We start from the raw sequence: 18,467 nt of genomic DNA, 5'->3' as shown, positions 1-18,467 counted from the left end.
AATGCATCGGTACTAGTGAATTTGGATAATTTTAAATAAATATAGTTTTTCTTAATTTGATATTTATCCATATCAAATTTATTTTTGTAAATTAAGAAAGATATTCTTGTCTCTTTCAAATTTTAATTATCGTATTCTCCGATGATCGATATAATTTCGGGAAAAATAAAATATCAAATGGATGATTTATAGTGAATTCGTTTTTCTCCTACTTGGGATGGTTTATAGTGATTCAAAAATACTTTCATTTAAATTAATAATATATATATATATATATTTAAAATCAGTTTTTGTCTTTTTCTTTGTCTGTTGTATGTATACATAAAGAAGATGATAAGGTTTGAGTTGAAATCACATGCTGTATAACTAATTCGGTCGCAGTGCCCATCTCCGTCTTCGTCGACGTACGCACCTCTTTTCCTTGATCCGCTGTCCATCTCCCAGCACGCAATCCCCTTTCATAGGGGAACATGAGGATGGACCACCTCTGCCTTGCAAATGGAATTAAGCCACGTATTCAAGATAAACTCCCAACCACATATATTGCCTTTTTTTTCCGCCACGTGCTGCTCGATCTCATGAATCATGCCCACCCATCCCCTTTCCTTAAAGCGTCGTATAGACGCGGGACACGTGTTCGAAGCGGTAACATCACGGATATATATATATATATATATATATATTAGTGAGTGGTTGCTAAGTCAAAGACTACAGTGGAGGACGATGAGGATGCGGAGAGTCTCCTGCTCTGTTGCGAGTTTCCCCTGCTTCTTCTTCCTCCTCGTCTTGTTCTTTTCTTGCTCCGCTTCGCAAGAGCAACAAGTCGTTGGACACGGGTACGATCTCCGATCGGTAGGCGTCGATCCTTCCGGGAAGACGTTGACCGCTGAGCTCGGGCTGATTCAGGAGACGTCGGTTTATGGAGCTGACATTCCAAAGCTCAGTCTCTTGGCCAGGTTAGCCTCTGATGACTTCTCATCGATGCCGAAATTGACCTTGGTCGGAGTAGCAGTAGACAAAGAATCTTGTGATCTTTCTTTTGCCTCATTATATACCCTGAATTATTCTCTGTGATCCGTCACCTCCTGCTTGCAGCTTTGAGACCAGCGATCGGCTACGAGTCCGAATCACCGACTCCGACCATCAAAGATGGGAAATCCCTCAGCACATCATCCCTCGCGAGCCACAGGCATCTCTCCGCTCCATGCTGGAAGCCGACCGGTCTCAGTCTCCGCCGGAGAGTCATGTCCTCTCCAGCTCAGACTCCGACCTCGTCTTCACCCTCCATGGAACGTCCCCTTTTACGTTCACCGTCTCCCGCCGCTCCACGGGCGACATCCTCTTCGATACGCTCCCCACGGTTGTCTTCAAGGACAGTTACCTGGAGATCTCGTCGTCGCTCCCGGCGGACAGAGCATCGATCTATGGACTCGGGGAGCACACCAAGAAGTCGTTGAAGCTAGTCCCAAATGACACGTTTACCCTGTGGAATTCAGATATCCCTACGTCAATTCCTGATCTGAATCTGTATGGGTCTCATCCGTTCTACATCGACGTCAGATCATCGTCTCCCGACACGACGTATCCGCCGGGGATCACCCACGGAGTGCTCCTCCTGAACAGCAACGGGATGGACGTCATATACGGAGGATCTTACATCACCTACAAAGTGATTGGAGGAGTACTCGACTTCTACTTTTTTGCAGGGCCATCGCCATTGTCGGTGATGGACCAGTACACCGAGCTCATCGGCCGGCCGGCTCCGATGCCGTATTGGTCGCTTGGTGAGCAGATCAAAGCTTTCGATGTCCATCGTCGAGTGCGTGATCCGAATGTTTGATGCATACCACTTCTTATGTAGGGTTCCACCAGTGCAAATACGGCTACAAAAACGTGTTCGAGCTTGAAGAGGTGGTTGGAGGGTATGCCAAGGCCAGGATACCGCTGGAGGTAATGTGGACCGACATCGACTACATGGACGCATTCAAAGATTTCACTCTCGATCCCATCAACTTCCCAGCGGATAGGATGAATGAATTCGTCGACAAGATTCACGAGAACGGGCAGAAGTATGTGGTCATAATAGATCCAGGTAAGCTTCTGCAGAACCGAGCATCGGAACGAACAGGAAGCAGAGACGATGACTCTGTAAGCAATTGCAGGTATCAGCGTCAACTACACATACGATACGTTTGTGAGAGGGATGGAACAAGATGTCTTCTTGACGAGAGGCGGAAGCTACTACCTTGGTAATGTCTGGCCCGGACCAGTCTACTTCCCGGACTTCCTCAACCCAGCGGCTGCTAAATTCTGGGCTCAAGAGATCGGCATCTTTAGGAAGACGCTTCCGGTGGACGGCCTGTGGGTCGACATGAATGAGATATCCAACTTCATTACCTCTCCGCCGCTGAATTCGCTGGATGATCCTCCTTACAGCATCAACAACGCCGGCGTGCGGCAGCCCATCAACACCAAGACGGTCCCCGCATCTGCGACTCACTACGGGAACGTGTCGGAGTACAACGCCCACAACCTGTATGGCTTTCTGGAGTCGAGGGCGACCCATGACGGGCTCATCGGATCCACAGGGAAGAGGCCGTTTGTGCTAAGCCGGTCGACCTTCGTGGGTTCGGGGAAGTATGCAGCGCACTGGACCGGCGACAATTTCGCGACATGGGAAGATCTTGGGTACTCTATACCGTCGATTCTCAACTCTGGTCTGTTCGGGATCCCCATGGTCGGGGCAGACATCTGCGGCTTCGGCGGTGACACCACTGAGGAGCTGTGCCGGCGGTGGATTCAGGTAAATTGCTCTTGTTTCCTTCAACTTGCAGACCGCATTGCGGCTGAAGCAACAAGCTGAGACCGGAGTTTCTGTGTTGTGCCATGAAGTTAGGTGCATTCTATCCATTCTCGAGGGATCACTCGGCCATCATGACGTCTCCACAAGAGCTCTACGTCTGGGATTCCGTCGCCCTTTCCGCGAGAAAGGTGCTCGGACTCCGGTACCGTCTTCTTCCCCATATCTACACCTTGATGTACGAGGCACACGTCAAGGGCGCGCCTATAGCGCGACCAGTGTTCTTCTCATTCCCTGAAGACGCAACGACCTACAACATCAGCACACAGTTTCTGATCGGAGCAGGAGTGATGGTTTCCCCGGTACTGAAGCCGGGGGCCGTCGAGGTCGATGCATACTTCCCAAAAGGCAAGTGGTTCAACCTATTCAACTACTCACAGTCGGTGACGAGCAACTCCGGCCAGTATGTAACGCTTGACGCCCCGCAAGACGCCATCAACGTTCACGTCGGAGGAGGGAGCGTCTTGGCGATGCAAGGCGAGGCCCTGACCACACAATCGGCGCGGCAGAGTCCGTTCGAGCTCCTGGTGGTGCTCGACGAGGACGGAACCGCGGCAGGGGAGGTGTTTCTGGACGACGGGGAGACGGTGGAGATGGCAGGGGAGGAGAGCGAGTGGAGCTTGGTGAGGTTTAGTACGGAGACAGAAGGGAAAGGCCCGAAGCTAAGATCACAAGTGGTCAACGGCGCATACGCCTCGAAGCACAGGCTGGTAGTGAACAAGGTGGTGATCCTTGGCATGGAGTTGAAGGAAACATCTAAAGTATCTGTGAAATCACTGGGAGAGGGCAATACCTCAGAGGTAAGTGTTGCACACCAGAAAAATGGGAGGTTTAGTGTGGTAGAGATAAAGAGCCTGTCTCTGCTCATGGGTGAGGAGTTCGAGCTACAGATCGAGGTAGAAGCTTAGAAGAAGAAGAAGAAGCGAGGACAAAAGCTATGAATAAGTTTTCCATTTTTCTTTCCTGGTAAAGGATCGAAATGATTGTGGTGGAACAGCAGCAAAACAAATAATTACATTTCTTGAGCTCCAGAATACAATTACATTCCAATCATAACAAAGAGTCCCATGTACTAAACACAAACTTGTATGCCTGTTCTTCCCTCTTGCATGAGCAATCCCTGCACGATGCTAAGTAATCAATCACCTACAAATAGGTATGGAGTACATGTATGTGCACATGAACAGCTTCTTCCTTCATCTAACTAAACTAGCAGTCTCAAAAAGGGTTCCAAACGTATGACAAACCATTTCCAGTGAAGTGGGAGTCCAAGCTTCTTGGAGCAGTAGTGTTTGGAGGGAACTCCCGCTTTGGGAACCCCTTCAACTTGGTGAAGTGGCTCAACACAGAGCTTACGACCTGGTCAGAAGATCCCAGGTCGAGTAATCCCCCCACGAGAGTTGAGCTCTTGAGTTGGTGGCTCCTTTCAACCGCGGAGAGAGGAGGGTAAGCCACATCATTTGCTTGTGACGCAGAGTGCGGGTTCAGGTCGGAGAAGCAGGACACTTGCTCGTATCCTTGTGAACCCAGCGGCGCTTGTTCGAGGGCGATGTGGCCGTCCGTGAGAGGAGGGAGGGAAGAGGAGACCGCTTCGTCGTCGCCAGTCTCTGCGGTTGGCTTGGATGCCACCCCTCTGCTCTTGTGGAATACTCTACACAAGACCCAATCATCCTGCTGGAAGACAAAAATGCAATCAGGTTGGCGTATCTCTTACAACGATAACATGATTGCTTCGTGATTCATAGCAAAATCCGAAGGGTTATCTTGTGGCAATCGCGAGGATCATTATCATCATAATAATCACAACCAAAATGTGGCCACAAAGCTGGTAAGACACTCATCGACATACGAGTCGTCTGATGATGTTTAGTAGGGTGTGTTACCTTGGACGAGAACTTTTGTAGAGGATCGTCAGAGTCTGCCATGCGGAACTCATGCATGACCCACTCGGTCTTCCTCCCCTTGGGAGCTCTTCCCCGGTAGAAGACGAGAGTCTTCCTCAGGCCAACAAGCACGCCTCTTCGGCTCACCTGCCGGTCTTTCCCCGTCGCCTTCCAGTAGCCCGACTGCGTTGCCCGGTTGGTCCGCTGCCCGGTCGCGTACTTCCGGTCCGGGAGACTGAAGAAGTACCATTCCTTCCCCGCCACACATGCCATTTCTGCGCCACGAGAACTCGCAGAAGATAACATCACTACATCATCCGACATATGATCGAAGCAGGTGACTGATTCATCCCTATTTGTGGATCGGGCTATGTATTATGGAACCATGATCGTTTATGACACATGAGGTTTAGGAGAGACTCGAGGTTCTGAACCTCCAACTGGTGCAATGATATATGGTTCCTCTTCGAGATCTGAAAGGTCGCCAGGAATGGATTGAGATACACGAAGAGGTTTACAAGGGGACAAAGATTTGGCATAAAAAGCCAAGATGAGGACAAGACGTTTGCAATTTCTACTCTATAGTTTTACATAGGAAGGATGATGCGATCGATATTGAGGAATCCAACTCATGCATGTCGTATGCAGTAAGTATGCATGTATTGAGGAAGGCAATGGATTTAAGACAGCTAAAAGCAACAAAAATATTTAGTGCAAATTAACACACACGCGCACAGTTCTAGAAATCAAGAAAAGCCAAAGGCAGAGAAAGCTCTAGCTGTTCATCCACAGGGGAATCTGGAACCAGGAAAAGAAGAAGATATCATCAGCTGCTGTCATCCTACAAGAGAATTCTAAGATCCTCTGAGCCGCATGTATGCAAGAGAGTGTTCCATATTGCTACAGAAAGATTACTGGTGGCTGGCGGCGGTACCAGGAAGCTCCCAAGGCTCGCACTTGTTGAGGTCGACGTCGATCATCATGGGCCAGCAGCCGCCGTCGCCGCTGCCGCCGCCGCTGCAGAAGACCTTCTTCATGAGGTAGTCACAGACAAGCTCCTCGTCCCGTGGGTGGAATCTGAACCCTGGAGGCAGTCTTGCCTCCATCATGCTCAAGAAGCTCATGGTGATGATGATGAGGAGGAGGAGGAGGAGGAGGACTAACAAGAGGCAGAAATATCAACTAGTGAAGGAGAGGAGAGAGTAGATATAGAAAGAGAAAGAGAGAGAGGAGATGGGTCAGAATTTGAGGCATCTTTTTTTCTTTTTCTTCATATCAATGTTGATAATGCCATGACTTGGATCCTTGCTGGCCCCACTGGCATGCAATAATACATCATATGGCTGAGGAGGCATCTAAAATTCTGCAATTTAAGCAATCAATCTAAACATTTAATTTCCTGTGGTGCAATATATTGTGTTCAATGATTCAGAGTGTCAAATGCCATAACCTGATGGAACCATAGCCAGAAATAATATTTGGGTTACATATATATATATATATATATATATATATATATATATATATATATATATATATATATATATATATATATATATATATCTGTGTGTGTGTGTGTGTGTGTGATCAATAAAACCTAACCAGTGGTGGCTAACAACTACCTGAAAGTGACTCAATTTGTTCTTGTTGGACAACATGCAAAGAGTCTCAAGTCATGGTGATGTTACTCTTGCACAATGCCATTCACAAATATGGTGTTTCTTTTTTTCTTTTCTTTTTTGTGGGGTTTATATTTGATACAAGATTGTTCACAGATATCCCTCCAAAAATCAGTGATTTTTTTTTTTTATATTTATCCCTTTTGAATTTAAATTCAGCATATGTTTTTTTTTGATTTGTTAAAACTCAAGACTACAAATATGTCATTATAGCTGATCTTAGTCAATTGAGTGTTATGACATTGAAAGCCAAATTGACTTTAGTTTCCTTCAGAAAATATTTTAGAGCATGAGAGGTCAAATGATGAGTGAAAGTAATTGAGGGTATCTTTAGTTGTTGAATTTTAATATTTTAAATTTAGAAATGACCATAATTAGGAGTAGCTAACTTGATATTATTGATGGATGTGGGTGAGAGTAACATAATATTTTTTATTTAAAAAAACCTAAAATACCTCTCTAAAAATTTTCTATCTTTTTTTTTAATCAATTTTTAATTGTTACGGTATTTTCATTTGATTCATTTATAATGCTTTTCGACAACGTTTACGGTATCTTATTGATGTACCAAAAATACTATAAATATTATTAAAATACACCATAAGTGACATCATATCATTGCTTCGATAATTGTTGCTTATAAACTATTATAATATTATATTTTTAGGTTACAAGTCTATTTAAATTAATTATAATGTTTTTAAGTAGATTTTATAATATTCTTATTGTGGTGAACAAAACACTATAGCAGGCCAAAAATATTATGACATATCAAAACATTATTATAATATATAGAAATTTTTTTTGAAGGATAATTTAGATTAATTTTAAAATTAAAAGTATTATTTGAAAAAAAATAAAAATAAAAATAAAAGATATTGATTGATAAATACTCAAAATAAAAATGTTTTATAGGGAAATCGTCCAACAAATAATGTTAATAGTTATGTGTTATTGTTGTACCTCAAATTTGATACTAGTGATATCAAAGAAGAATTGAGAGTACATGACGTGGTAGAAGCAATTAGACTTGAATGCAAAAATGTAGCTTATAGTATACATAAATATCAGCGTTGGATTTGTATGTCCACATCTCTTCATTTTCCTTTTTATTATTATTATTTTTTCCTTTTAAGGGATCGAAGATTGGAAGGATAAAGTGGTGCCAAAACATCAATCGTTCCACGTGGCTTTCACGTGTCAATCGCCACTTGTCTCCGCCGGGGCCGTCCGATCGAGATCGAACGTATAAAACTACATGACGTCACCCGATTGCACCACTCTCGTGGCATCATCCGTGAGCAAATGGTGCACCCAATAAATAAAAGCTTCACAATTTGTCGCCTTCAATTAATTCTAGCATGACAAATTTATTCTTGATTCATTTTTTTTAGTTTATTATATAATATATGTCATAATTTTTTTCTCCATCCGAATGAATTTGATTCCGAGTGGTGCCAAAACATTCACTACGATCGATTTCTCGACCCGATTAAACGTGTATAAATTTACGAGGAATGTATTTTTTATTTTTAAATGATTAACACACGAAACACCGTTCGATAGATGAGAAATGAAACAATAGACATATATATGACAACACATGATTGACATGTTAGATCGACATGTTAGATCATTCAAAACTATATCAATCTCATATGATCGATAGGTGGTAGGTGGTTCGAGCATCACGCTAATATCATGTCGTCAATATGTTAATCGCTTAAGGTTGACAACTATCGCATGTGGTCAACGTTATATATTTATAGTCTTGATTGAGCCGGTCAACGAGTCGTCTAGATTCAATGGAAAATGATGTCATTCTCTCGATTTAGCTCATGAATAATGTGTATAATCATCGATAATTAGTCTAGATTCAATGAAAAATGATGTCATTCTCTCGATTTAGCTCATGAATAATGTGTACAATCATCGATAATTTTAGACGTAACGATCCTCAAAACCATCTACAAAAGTAACTTTCTAAGTGCATTCCCCGCACACTAAGCAATTCTCTTTATTAGAACTGTTTGATACTTTGACCAATTCTAACTCAAAACTAATTTGATTTTCGGGGAGAAGCATTCGTAGAAAACGTCCCAACCTCTCTTTTAGCTCGGACAATTATCAATAATATATTAGCATATGGAGTAAAGAAAATTCGATGATATGTTTAGTATAAAGCCTTTCACCATCCGTCGGTAAAAGCCTTATACTATATAGTTCATATTTTTATTTCTCTTAAAGCTCGATATAGTGGCGATGTAGTTGCTAAAACAAACTCAAAAATTTTATTTTTGTTGAATTCCGATGAAAAGGTCTACATTTTGATGCGAAAATAAAGAGTAAATATAACTTTCTGGATCACAGAAACAAGTAGTCGAGTAGGGAGGGGACTACTTTAACAGGATAAGGATTAAAAGACTGCCCAATTGCACCACTTTGGTGGCATCATCCACGGGCAAGTGAAGTGCCCACTTTACATGCCATAATTGGGGGATATGTCGCATTTGATGAAGGGAGTTGCTCTCCCTGTTGTCTTCTTGTAGAATGTGCTCTGCTCCGAAGAATCTCGGTAGCTGAAGCCCACCCCCTCTGCATTCCCTTCCGATAGCTACCTCTCTTGTCTGTGCTCCTCAACCCAATGGCATGGCAGCTGCTCAAAGTACTAGATAATGCCGGCCAATGAGACGATGCTGATAAGCCCCACGTCACGTCACCTCACCTCACACATCAATTTTCGTTACCCGCCAAACCCTTTTGTCTTTGTGCATCGCCGTTCTTCTTCTTCTTCATGATCCGACCCGATAGGATAACTCGGTTTGTCTTCAACAATTAGTGGTGAGTGCCATGGCACGAAGCTTGACCGTTGATCTTTGACTTCTCTGAGTGCATATCTTTCATTAGATATTGTCAAACACCTATACTCTTCATCCGATCAATGGCACAATGCAACTCCTCCACATGGTTTTGGTCAGTGGTAGAAGAAGACGAAGAAGAAGAACACAAATCTGCAAAGAAGAGTCATGGTTAGGTTATCATAAACCAATGCAGGCAAAACAGTCTCTTTCGTTCCAACCTGCTGAAGTTAGACTTGAACACTTGATCTGGATAAGCCTGTTGCCGGGTCCATGCTTATATCTTGTCCAGTGAGATGAAGCCTGGCATGGTCATGAAAGGAAAACCTGACGGCATTGCTTTCCACCACAAAAGTCGAAGCAGATGAACACCCACACCCCAAAAGATGTGGTTCAAGTTAGTAGGTAAAACAATTGAATTATTGGATGAAAGCAACACTGAAGCAAAGAGTCAAAAGATATGCCTGTTTGCCCCTTTGAAACGAATTGGATTACTGTAGAGTCTAATATGTGCAACACTGGCTCAGTGGTTTTAACATGAGGAGCTAAGGGGAAGTTCTAATCATACATAGCAGTGACGTAGACTAGATGCAATGAACAAAAGTAGCAGCCATGAAAACTGATGTTTCTTGAGGAGAAAAAATAGTTTATAAAGGCAATACATACATAGGATGTGACTTGACAAAGACATTTACTATAAGCTAATTTATCTATATGCAGTCACACGCTGCATATTTTGGTCAGAAAAGAAAGTTAACCGAGGATGCATTAAGGTTTAAATCACAAGAAGAACATGTCAAAGCATATACAGTGATCCTATCTAAAATACAATTTACGGAATTGTTTAGAGTCTAAACATGCATTAGGAGTTGCACCAGTTTATAACAGCAAAGTAACTCGGAGAAGTGATATGGTGAGTCTATTAATACAGCAGAACAGCTTCTACCGTCAGGGATGTTGGTTTTATTAACAAGATTGATTTATGATGAGATTACCATGCTGGAACAGATTAAATTGAAGTTGTACAAAATACACACATGTAAGTGATCACTAGATGAATTTTACAACTGATCATAAGTGCCAATTCTGCTGTTGTAAGGCTTTGGCAGTGAGCATACTGAAAGCTTATGCTCGAATAGTCTATATTTCAATCATACAAGAGTGGCAAAAAAGTAGATCAAAGAATGGATTTCATGAAAGAATCAAGTGCTCTGCAAGACAACTTTCTGGGACCATTCAATCATACAAGACATAGCATACTGTGTAGAAAGGTAAGGGACGATTAGTCTTTGTTAATGAACATATTTCTTAAAGGACGTGAAGAACATCAGCAGTAAAGTATCATATCAAGAGATCACCAGTTTGGGGACAGACGAATCCCGAAAACACGATTCAAATGTCAGCAAAGGACTTGTTTAATTAGCATAGGCATTCAAGAAAAGACATACAAATAAAGCTGTTGGTTTAGCAGTTTAGCTGCTGCTGGTTTTCAGGGCCTGTGTGTAAAAGTCAAATTATTTGTACAGGTCCAATAAAAGAAAATATTTTAGGAAATAAAAAGCACTGATCCAATTTAGACATGACGTATTGTGATCACAAGTTGCCTAATATTTAATCCAAGACATGTCACCCTTTGTTATTAAATTGAGGAGGAGAACGGATCAACTTGTCGATTGCTGTGGCCTCGTAGCATGTTATTCTGAATTCCAGCTAGCCAAGCTAGGAGATCTTTTGGTATGTAACAATGATCAAGTATTTAATTAAGCAGACTCAGTTGGGGTAGCAAAAGCTATGATCAATCCACTTCAACATCTAGATTTGTTTGAATACATTCAAGTAGATGACCATCAAAAAAGCATTTAGAGACATCGTAAACAAGTACTTGATCCTATCTACCAATCAGGTCGAAGTGGCAAAACAATTATAATTGTTTGCATCTGTTGGCATCTTAGTATTTTGTATTATCCATACAGAAAATAAGAAAACAAAAACACAAGGAGAAGTAAGAAAGATTTTGCCCAAAGACTTTTCTGTACTACAAAATCCGACTATCTTAAGAAATAATCTAGGATGGTGTTCAGGCAAATTAAGAACAAAAAAACCAAGTTAGAAAACCAGATACAAAGAAAAATCAATCTGAAACAATTGAAACTGGAGGTCTTGAAGCTCAGAGAATATTTTCCAAGAAATATTCTCCACAGAAACCATTTACATGATTGAATCTCAATTAACAAACAAATTAGAGTCTGTCTAAAGATGGGAACCACTACATGTGCTCTAAACTATTCATGAAAGTTACATATTTCTAACCGATCACAGTCATGCAATAGAAATTTATATCAAATCAGTCAGAGAAATTAACTTAGTCTTTCGCTTTACTAATGATATCATGTTAGAGATCACACAGTCACTACCAATTTCTTCTGCGCATATGTAAGAGCTCCTAGGACTTGAAAACAGTCAAATGCGCATGTCCATGAATAATTACGTGGATGGTAGTCAGGAGATGCTGCAGAATGCTGTTTATAGCAAAATTGTGCAACACTAAGGATCCAAAACTGATAAGCTACCTGTATAGCTGAGAAATGGGACTGTACAGGCAATGCCCCAAACACAGACAAACCTGCTCTCGAATGTTGAGGTCTCAGTATGCTTAATATGCTTGCTGCTTATGTTGACTGTTCCAGTGCATTACCATCAATGCATCAAATGATTTCTCCCATTTCTTCTTACATCTACATCTAATGTTCCCGCGAAGCTCAAGAAACCAGCAATACCTAATCTGAGACAGCTGCGCTCCTGCAAACTCATGCCTTGAGGACCGAAGAAAGAACCAGATCCCCTGTACACAAACATGAAATGCTCCGACCAGAGAACAGTAAGGAGCATGCGGAAAACCAGAGAGAGAGAGAGAGATGTGAGAGTCTACCTCACGAAGCATGATGGTGTCCACCCCCAAAGACTGTGCAACGAGATGGCAGCATTTGGTGCACAGAGCATATACAATGGGTGTCCTAATCCCAAGATCTGGCATCCACTGGATCCCTGGGGACGCTGCTTACCTGCCTAACTTGGCATAGCAGAAGCACATGAGGTTACTGCTGAAATGCGTGATCAAAATATATAGTTCAGGAGAAGTCCTTTTCCTGGAATGCGGGGATGGTCCATTCGTAGGTCACACAAAGATACACCCTCAAGCATGTCCCAAGATTTCAGATGTTGACTTGGAAGTCATCAGAATTCTACGTTTGAGGATCAATCATAATATATTAGATATTTTTATTTTTCCTCTTTACTATTTGAATAATGATTTTTGTATTCATTTTTCAAAATCTAATATATATATATATATATATATATGTAAAAATCACACTCAAATTTTACCTTAACAGTTAATTCATATATTTAGAATAAAGATGTGATGTTAGTCTTCTGGATCGGATACCTGCCTTCTGATTGGGCAAGATTGGGGGTCCCATGCTCGCCTTCTATGACAAGGCAGGTGACTGGGATAATCCAATGCGTCACGTGAGCAAACAACGAAACGATGCTTGCGAGCGACGTAACGGTCACTTGAGACGGCCCGGCCCATCACGAGAATGGGCTATATAACGACGAGACGTAGCATTCCGTCATGACATTGGCCTTTCACTTAGGGTTTCTGGGGAACGCTCCGCCGAGTTCCGCCGCCCCTTGTTACCTCCCTTCGTCCTACTCGGATCTCGTCCTCGACGACCTACGCCGACTCTCCGTTGTCTCGGACAGAGCTAGTGTTTGTCTTGCCGCGGTGATGGAGCGGCTCTGCTTGGCCGAGTCACCACGGTTCTCCGATTTATTTACTTCTGCAAACTCATCTGGTTCGAGTGTTTTTTTTGTCTTTATACTGAGGTATTTAGAGAATTTTGGGAGATGATGAAAGATATGAATGATTTCAGAGGCTGTTTCCCAAGAGAAGCAGCAGTTCCGTGCCGAATCATTTGCACGTCAGTCTGATCCCAAATTTATTCGTCTATTACTACTTACAATTTTTTGCCTTTTCATGTGTTTTTATTCTTTTATTCTCTCCTCTCAATTCCTCAGAAAAAAAAAAATTCCCTTTCATTTCTTTTTTCTGGATCATTTTTTTTTAATAAAATGGCTCAGTTTTCTTCTCTTGTATTAATTTTCTTATTTTTTTCGTTTATAATCTGAGGAAGACAAAAGGGGAAAAAATAGAAAAGAAAAAAACTTTTCTAGGAAATCGATGATGGTGATGATCTATATCGGTTGTCAGTACCAAATGTGCCTCTAGTTTTACTTTTCTTGTCTAGCTTTATACTTGAGGAGAAATTGCAACTTATTCCAAACTCTTTCATAAGAAAAAGAATGATAGAAAACACTTATAATAGGTCACAAAGTGTGTTTTTTTTCTAGTAATTAATAAAAACATTAATGACAGGACTCATAGTTTATATCCTGATTGGTTATTGCTGCAGATAACCATCTGGGTGTCCCTTGGAAGATTTCACAAAACTTTGATGTTGTTGATAAGGTTTGAGATTCAACATATAAAGCACCAGAACAAATGGTGTATCATAAGCAAATCAAGAACAGCAGCCACCTCCTTACAAGTGAAACATATGAGAAGCCATAGCCATCATGGATCTACACCCAACACAAATTTTTTTTATATTAATTCAATGTTGCTGCTCTACCCATCAAAATTGGGTGCAAACTGTCACTCAAATAAATTTCAAATAGATACATGCAGCTGCCAACACAAAAAGTTGGCAAATTTCAAGTAAGTGTTTTGTGTGAGAAGGTTAAAGAGTGGAGCCAGTTCAGCTCCTGAAATGAAGGTTTCCTTGTTATTCTGAACCACCTGTAACAGAGATGTCTCAGATTAGTCTAGACTGCAACTTGAACCTGTAAATGTTGCCCTGCAAACTCCAAATTGAATAGACAAAACTTATTTACACTGAACTTGCATATATTCCAAACTCATAGTTGAACTGAATAATCAGATGTCAATGTTTCTGTTTTCTTTTTTCTGCAGGAAACACAATGGTAATCCATAGCAAAATTTTATCCATGTCAAACAAGATGAATATGACTACTACATGTTGAATTTCCATTGGACATCAATGCAACATAAACTGCCAAGGGATCAGTACTTACTAGTCTTTTTTTTTTTCCTCCTGATTGAAAGACATTTTCATTAGTACATGATGTTCACATATGGACTTAAATCTGAGAATTATAACTTGTCTAATAATGCACTAATCAACAGAGATGTTTTTATTGATATTTAAAACTCAGGTGTTTTGAGCATTTTATTTTTGAAACTGATGTATCAATACAAGCTTGGGACATTAGAAACTAAAGTAAGCCAGTAAAAGAGCACAGTAAATCAAGACAAAATTTAGTGTTTAGCTTCTCATCTGCTTGACTGAATTTTTTTTTAAGCTCTTTCATTTCCTTTTGCCATATGTGCAAGAGGAAACACAATGGAAATTCATTTACATGCCAAACAAGATGAAAATGACTTCATGGACTCATCTACTTGAATGGGTTTTTGTTAAGCAAGCTCTTACATTTTGCTTCATGTAACAGAATCAGCCATCAAAAACATATTCAGCTTGGAACTACACAGGTTCAACCTAATCTGAATTTGAAACAAAAGCTATCACATCCATAAAGTGCTACATCTTCCTGCTAATGACACCTGACTGGAAGAAGGTCAAGTGATGGGAGCAGCAACAAAGCATTCGGTGCACTCACAAACTCAGGTATATCTACAGTGGTTCCTTGAATGTCTATTCCAAGATTGAAGGATCCAACGAGCAAATGACCATTGCAAATGTGGAAAATAATACAATGGGTGAAATACACTCTCAGGTATAGGAACATTCCATGCTTGAAGAAGCAACTAAAATGCCATGATATGTCAAAACAATTCAGAGGAGTTGTGCAATCAAGAAGAGGAAACTAAACTAGAGGTTGGGAGAAAAAAAGATCAAAAATCTTTCGACAGACAGAAGGAGCTGAGAAACATAACCAGCAATAAAAATGTCTGACTGATACCTGAATGTGACGACTACTGTATCTGTTGGTGATTATCTAGAAAAGAAAAAGTTTAGGTCTCAATCAGCAGAATATATGATGATGATGATGAAAAGTTGAGAAGCACCTCCAAAAGATGTATATATGAGAAAACACACAATACCAGTGGGTACGCCAGCAAAAAGCATACGATCCATGTTATCAATGCGTCTCTGAATTGACTTCAAAATCAAGTTCAATGCTGAAACCCTCCTACGCATGGCCGAGATCTTGGCTGCATGTTGCATGATGAACGGCAACGGCGCATCTTCTAAGAGTTTGTCTAGTTCTGCCACAAGCAAAATAGTTGAAGGGCAATTAAATTGAGCATACAGAAGCTTACATGATGATGATGACGATTGTTTCTAAGTTCTCTTGAACTGGCTATGTGAAATTGCTTGATGCTATAGGGAGCGGAGCGGGAGAGTGAGATATGCAATCCACTCGGTTTGCATTACCACAACAATAAACAGAAAAACAAGTGCCAAAAAATAAATGTGATGAGGAAAACATTTGGGAATTAAACTGTGAGAACGAGAGAACAAAAGATGAAACCACAAGTATCTGTAGGAGAAGAAGAGATATCTAACATATATATTCTTAAAAATCGAGAGAAATCATAAACCCTACAAACAACAATGTTTGTATAACCGGATAATATACTGGAGAGAGACCAAGGTATCACATAGCACTTTTGTCAAAGTGGGAAAGAAATATACAACCAGATTCAAGTAATAAATAGGTCAACATATGTCATGGTTAGATCAAGAAATTACCAAGTAATTTGTAATCAAAGCAACTAAAATGAGAAGTAACATCAACTAACTAAGGATTTGAGTGACAAATTTCAGACAAAACACAATGTATTAGAGTCTATGATTGATAGAGAAGTCAAATTTACCTAACCAGATGGAAACATAATCCATATAAAAAAAAAGCATCCAGCGACTAAATAAGTCTTTGTGATATGCAATTGCAATTCATGCTTATGCAGATTGCATCTTACGTATATACAGTAACATTGAACATTGCACCACATGGATCTTACCAAATCAGATGTTTCACAGATGAAAAATCGGGCTCATTACGTATTACCATTTGTATTTAGCTCTCTTTAGCATCCCGATCCTTATATTTAAAAAAATTACATTAGAATCCCTGTAGTTATGGCGAAATATCTAGTTCTATTTATTCTAACATTATTGGTTTTACCAACGGAAGCACGAAAACGATAGACAAAAAGATCATTTCAACATCCCAGTTACGTTTTCAATAATGGTGGACGACAATACCACTGGAGACCACGGATAATTATTGCGGATAAAGAGGAATAGTTACAGCGAGTGATGAGGCAAAGGGGAGGATGGTGCTCTACATCTACATCGATGCTGCCTGACAATTGCATTAGCACTGACGTAGATGCAGATATTGAGTGTCGCTCGGCATCTGCATCGGTGCTGACGCAAATGCAGAGCGACGAAAAGGTCGCTTGACATCTATATTTGCATCGGCGTCGATGTAGATGTCAAGCGATGCTCTACATCTAGATCTGTGTCGACATTGATGTAGTTACCAAGCGACACCGATGCAGATACAAAGCGTCAACATCTTTCTCCTCTCCCTTTGCCTTACTTCTCATCATCACTCTTCCTCATTCAGAACAACCACCCACCCACACCGCAATGACATCATTCGCCACCATCGAAAATGGAACTTTTTGCCCATCATTTTGATACTTTTATCGATGATGTTAAAATAAATAAAATAAAATATTTCACCTTCCTAATCATAAGAATTTTAATATAAATTTTTTTTTAATGTAGGGATCGAGATAGGTATGACTACTATAAGAAACCTATAATTAGCCCTGAAAAATCATCAATAAAAATCAAAATAATAAAAAATCATTATCCACATAAAATTCAAGAGCTTTTTTCTGACAAAAAAAAAATCGTGTTTAAGCTTTTGTAACACAAGAATGAACCAAAAGAGAGATAGATCCGAGGAAACCATAATAAAGTTTATAGCTTTTCACGTCAATATACGACGACAAAACCTTGCAAAAACAAATCAAAATCTCATTTTGGTTGAGAGAAGTAGCAAAAGAACATGAAACAGGAACCGGAACCGGAAACCCTAATATAGTAAGATCCAAGGATTCGCCCAACATGATTTACCTCTGGCGAGGCGATCCAGGGAAGTGGAGAGCTCATCCTGGCTCCGGTCAACGCCCTCCGCCCTGGAATCGAACTCCCTCATCACGGCACCCAGCGTCGATGCGATCGCCCCAGCGAGGGCTTCGCAACCTTCGCGTCCCCGAGCGGGGCCCTCCGCTCCGTCCGCCCCGCCTCCTCCACTAGGCGGCGGCACCGACGAGTCGCTGGCGGGCAACGCCGGGAGATCGCTGCCATCCATGATCCGAGCTTCCGTCCCATCAAGGAAACCCGCCTCCGCCCTCGAAGAACACCCACGGGGTTGTTCGGGCAGATCTGGACGAGTCAAGGTGAATCTGAGCCCTTCAATGAGGACGCGTAAATGATCACGGTCGTCCAAACGAATGACGTGGATTCAAGCCAAGCACCGGACCGAGTCCAAGCGGTAACCATTTAGGTGAGGCCGAATGGGTTCAAACATGAAATATTGTTTGGTAATTATTTTTTTTTTCTTTCTTTTTTTCTGAAAAGAAGTAATTATCATAAAATATTTCGTGTTTAATTGCCTTTTTCGAAGTGAAAGAAGTAAAAAAATAATGACTAATTTTGGAAGGGAAAAATAGATATCTTTTATATTCATTCACCCAATATAAGCTTAGATATATTTAAGATGTTATATATTTCCCAAACTAGTTAATGTTAACTACATTGACTAATCTAAATCTTTACATAAATATTAATATGATGAATACATGTGAAGTATTGTAATATATATATATATCATTATTTTTAAAAATTGAAAGATATAGTATCCTATTGAATGTTGAATTAGAGTCTATTGAAGTTCTATTCTATATCTATCTCAATTTTCAATATAATCTCTTCATAGCTTAAGTTAGTTTTTAATTAGGTAGTGTTAATTAAATATCGAGTCTTTTAGAGTTAAATGCATT

At 40.7% G+C, this 18,467-nt stretch overlaps 3 protein-coding genes, 1 long non-coding RNA gene and 1 other non-coding gene across 10 annotated transcripts; 2 read left to right on the top strand and 3 right to left on the bottom strand.

The window, feature by feature from the left end:
- The first annotated feature begins 705 nt into the window (after positions 1-705).
- Positions 706-3,885, top strand: LOC135597790 (probable alpha-glucosidase Os06g0675700). The gene is made up of 5 exons (XM_065091263.1): positions 706-956; positions 1,096-1,784; positions 1,862-2,092; positions 2,163-2,803; positions 2,893-3,885. Exons 1-5 carry the CDS (start codon positions 724-726, stop codon positions 3,766-3,768), a joined length of 2,670 nt encoding a protein of 889 aa, XP_064947335.1. The 5' UTR covers positions 706-723; the 3' UTR covers positions 3,769-3,885.
- LOC103972434 (NAC domain-containing protein 21/22) lies at positions 3,844-5,976 on the bottom strand. 5 transcript variants are annotated; one of them, XM_009386774.3, is made up of 3 exons: positions 5,678-5,976; positions 4,744-5,018; positions 3,844-4,534 (listed from the first exon to the last, which is right to left on the bottom strand). In XM_009386774.3, exons 1-3 carry the CDS (start codon positions 5,865-5,867, stop codon positions 4,079-4,081), a joined length of 921 nt encoding a protein of 306 aa, XP_009385049.2. In that variant the 5' UTR covers positions 5,868-5,976; the 3' UTR covers positions 3,844-4,078. The 5 variants fall into 5 exon arrangements, with proteins under 5 accessions (XP_009385049.2, XP_009385050.2, XP_018676363.2 ...); XM_009386775.3 differs by having other exon boundaries at positions 3,844-4,531; XM_018820818.2 differs by having other exon boundaries at positions 4,744-5,584; positions 5,678-5,816.
- A 2,735-nt stretch (positions 5,977-8,711) lies between these two features.
- Positions 8,712-12,480, bottom strand: LOC135597789 (uncharacterized). Of its 2 annotated transcripts, none has more exons than XR_010481414.1 (3): positions 12,210-12,480; positions 9,502-12,122; positions 8,712-9,433 (listed from the first exon to the last, which is right to left on the bottom strand). It is a non-coding gene; the product is annotated as an uncharacterized LOC135597789 (long non-coding RNA). The 2 variants fall into 2 exon arrangements; XR_010481415.1 differs by having other exon boundaries at positions 9,502-12,079.
- A 701-nt stretch (positions 12,481-13,181) lies between these two features.
- LOC135597850 (small nucleolar RNA Z122) lies at positions 13,182-13,280 on the top strand. The gene has a single exon (XR_010481442.1). It is a non-coding gene; the product is annotated as a small nucleolar RNA Z122 (small nucleolar RNA).
- A 645-nt stretch (positions 13,281-13,925) lies between these two features.
- LOC135597788 (uncharacterized) lies at positions 13,926-17,847 on the bottom strand. The gene is made up of 4 exons (XM_065091262.1): positions 17,539-17,847; positions 15,486-15,650; positions 15,344-15,379; positions 13,926-14,141 (listed from the first exon to the last, which is right to left on the bottom strand). The coding sequence occupies exons 1-3, from the start codon at positions 17,774-17,776 to the stop codon at positions 15,357-15,359; spliced, it is 426 nt and encodes a 141-aa protein (XP_064947334.1). The 5' UTR covers positions 17,777-17,847; the 3' UTR covers positions 13,926-14,141; positions 15,344-15,356.
- Between the last annotated feature and the right edge of the window lie 620 nt (positions 17,848-18,467).

Source organism: Musa acuminata, chromosome BXJ1-11 (genome assembly GCF_036884655.1).
Source record: "Musa acuminata AAA Group cultivar baxijiao chromosome BXJ1-11, Cavendish_Baxijiao_AAA, whole genome shotgun sequence".
Lineage (NCBI taxonomy): Eukaryota > Viridiplantae > Streptophyta > Magnoliopsida > Zingiberales > Musaceae > Musa > Musa acuminata.
This window is presented reverse-complemented; position numbering and strand designations above follow the sequence as displayed.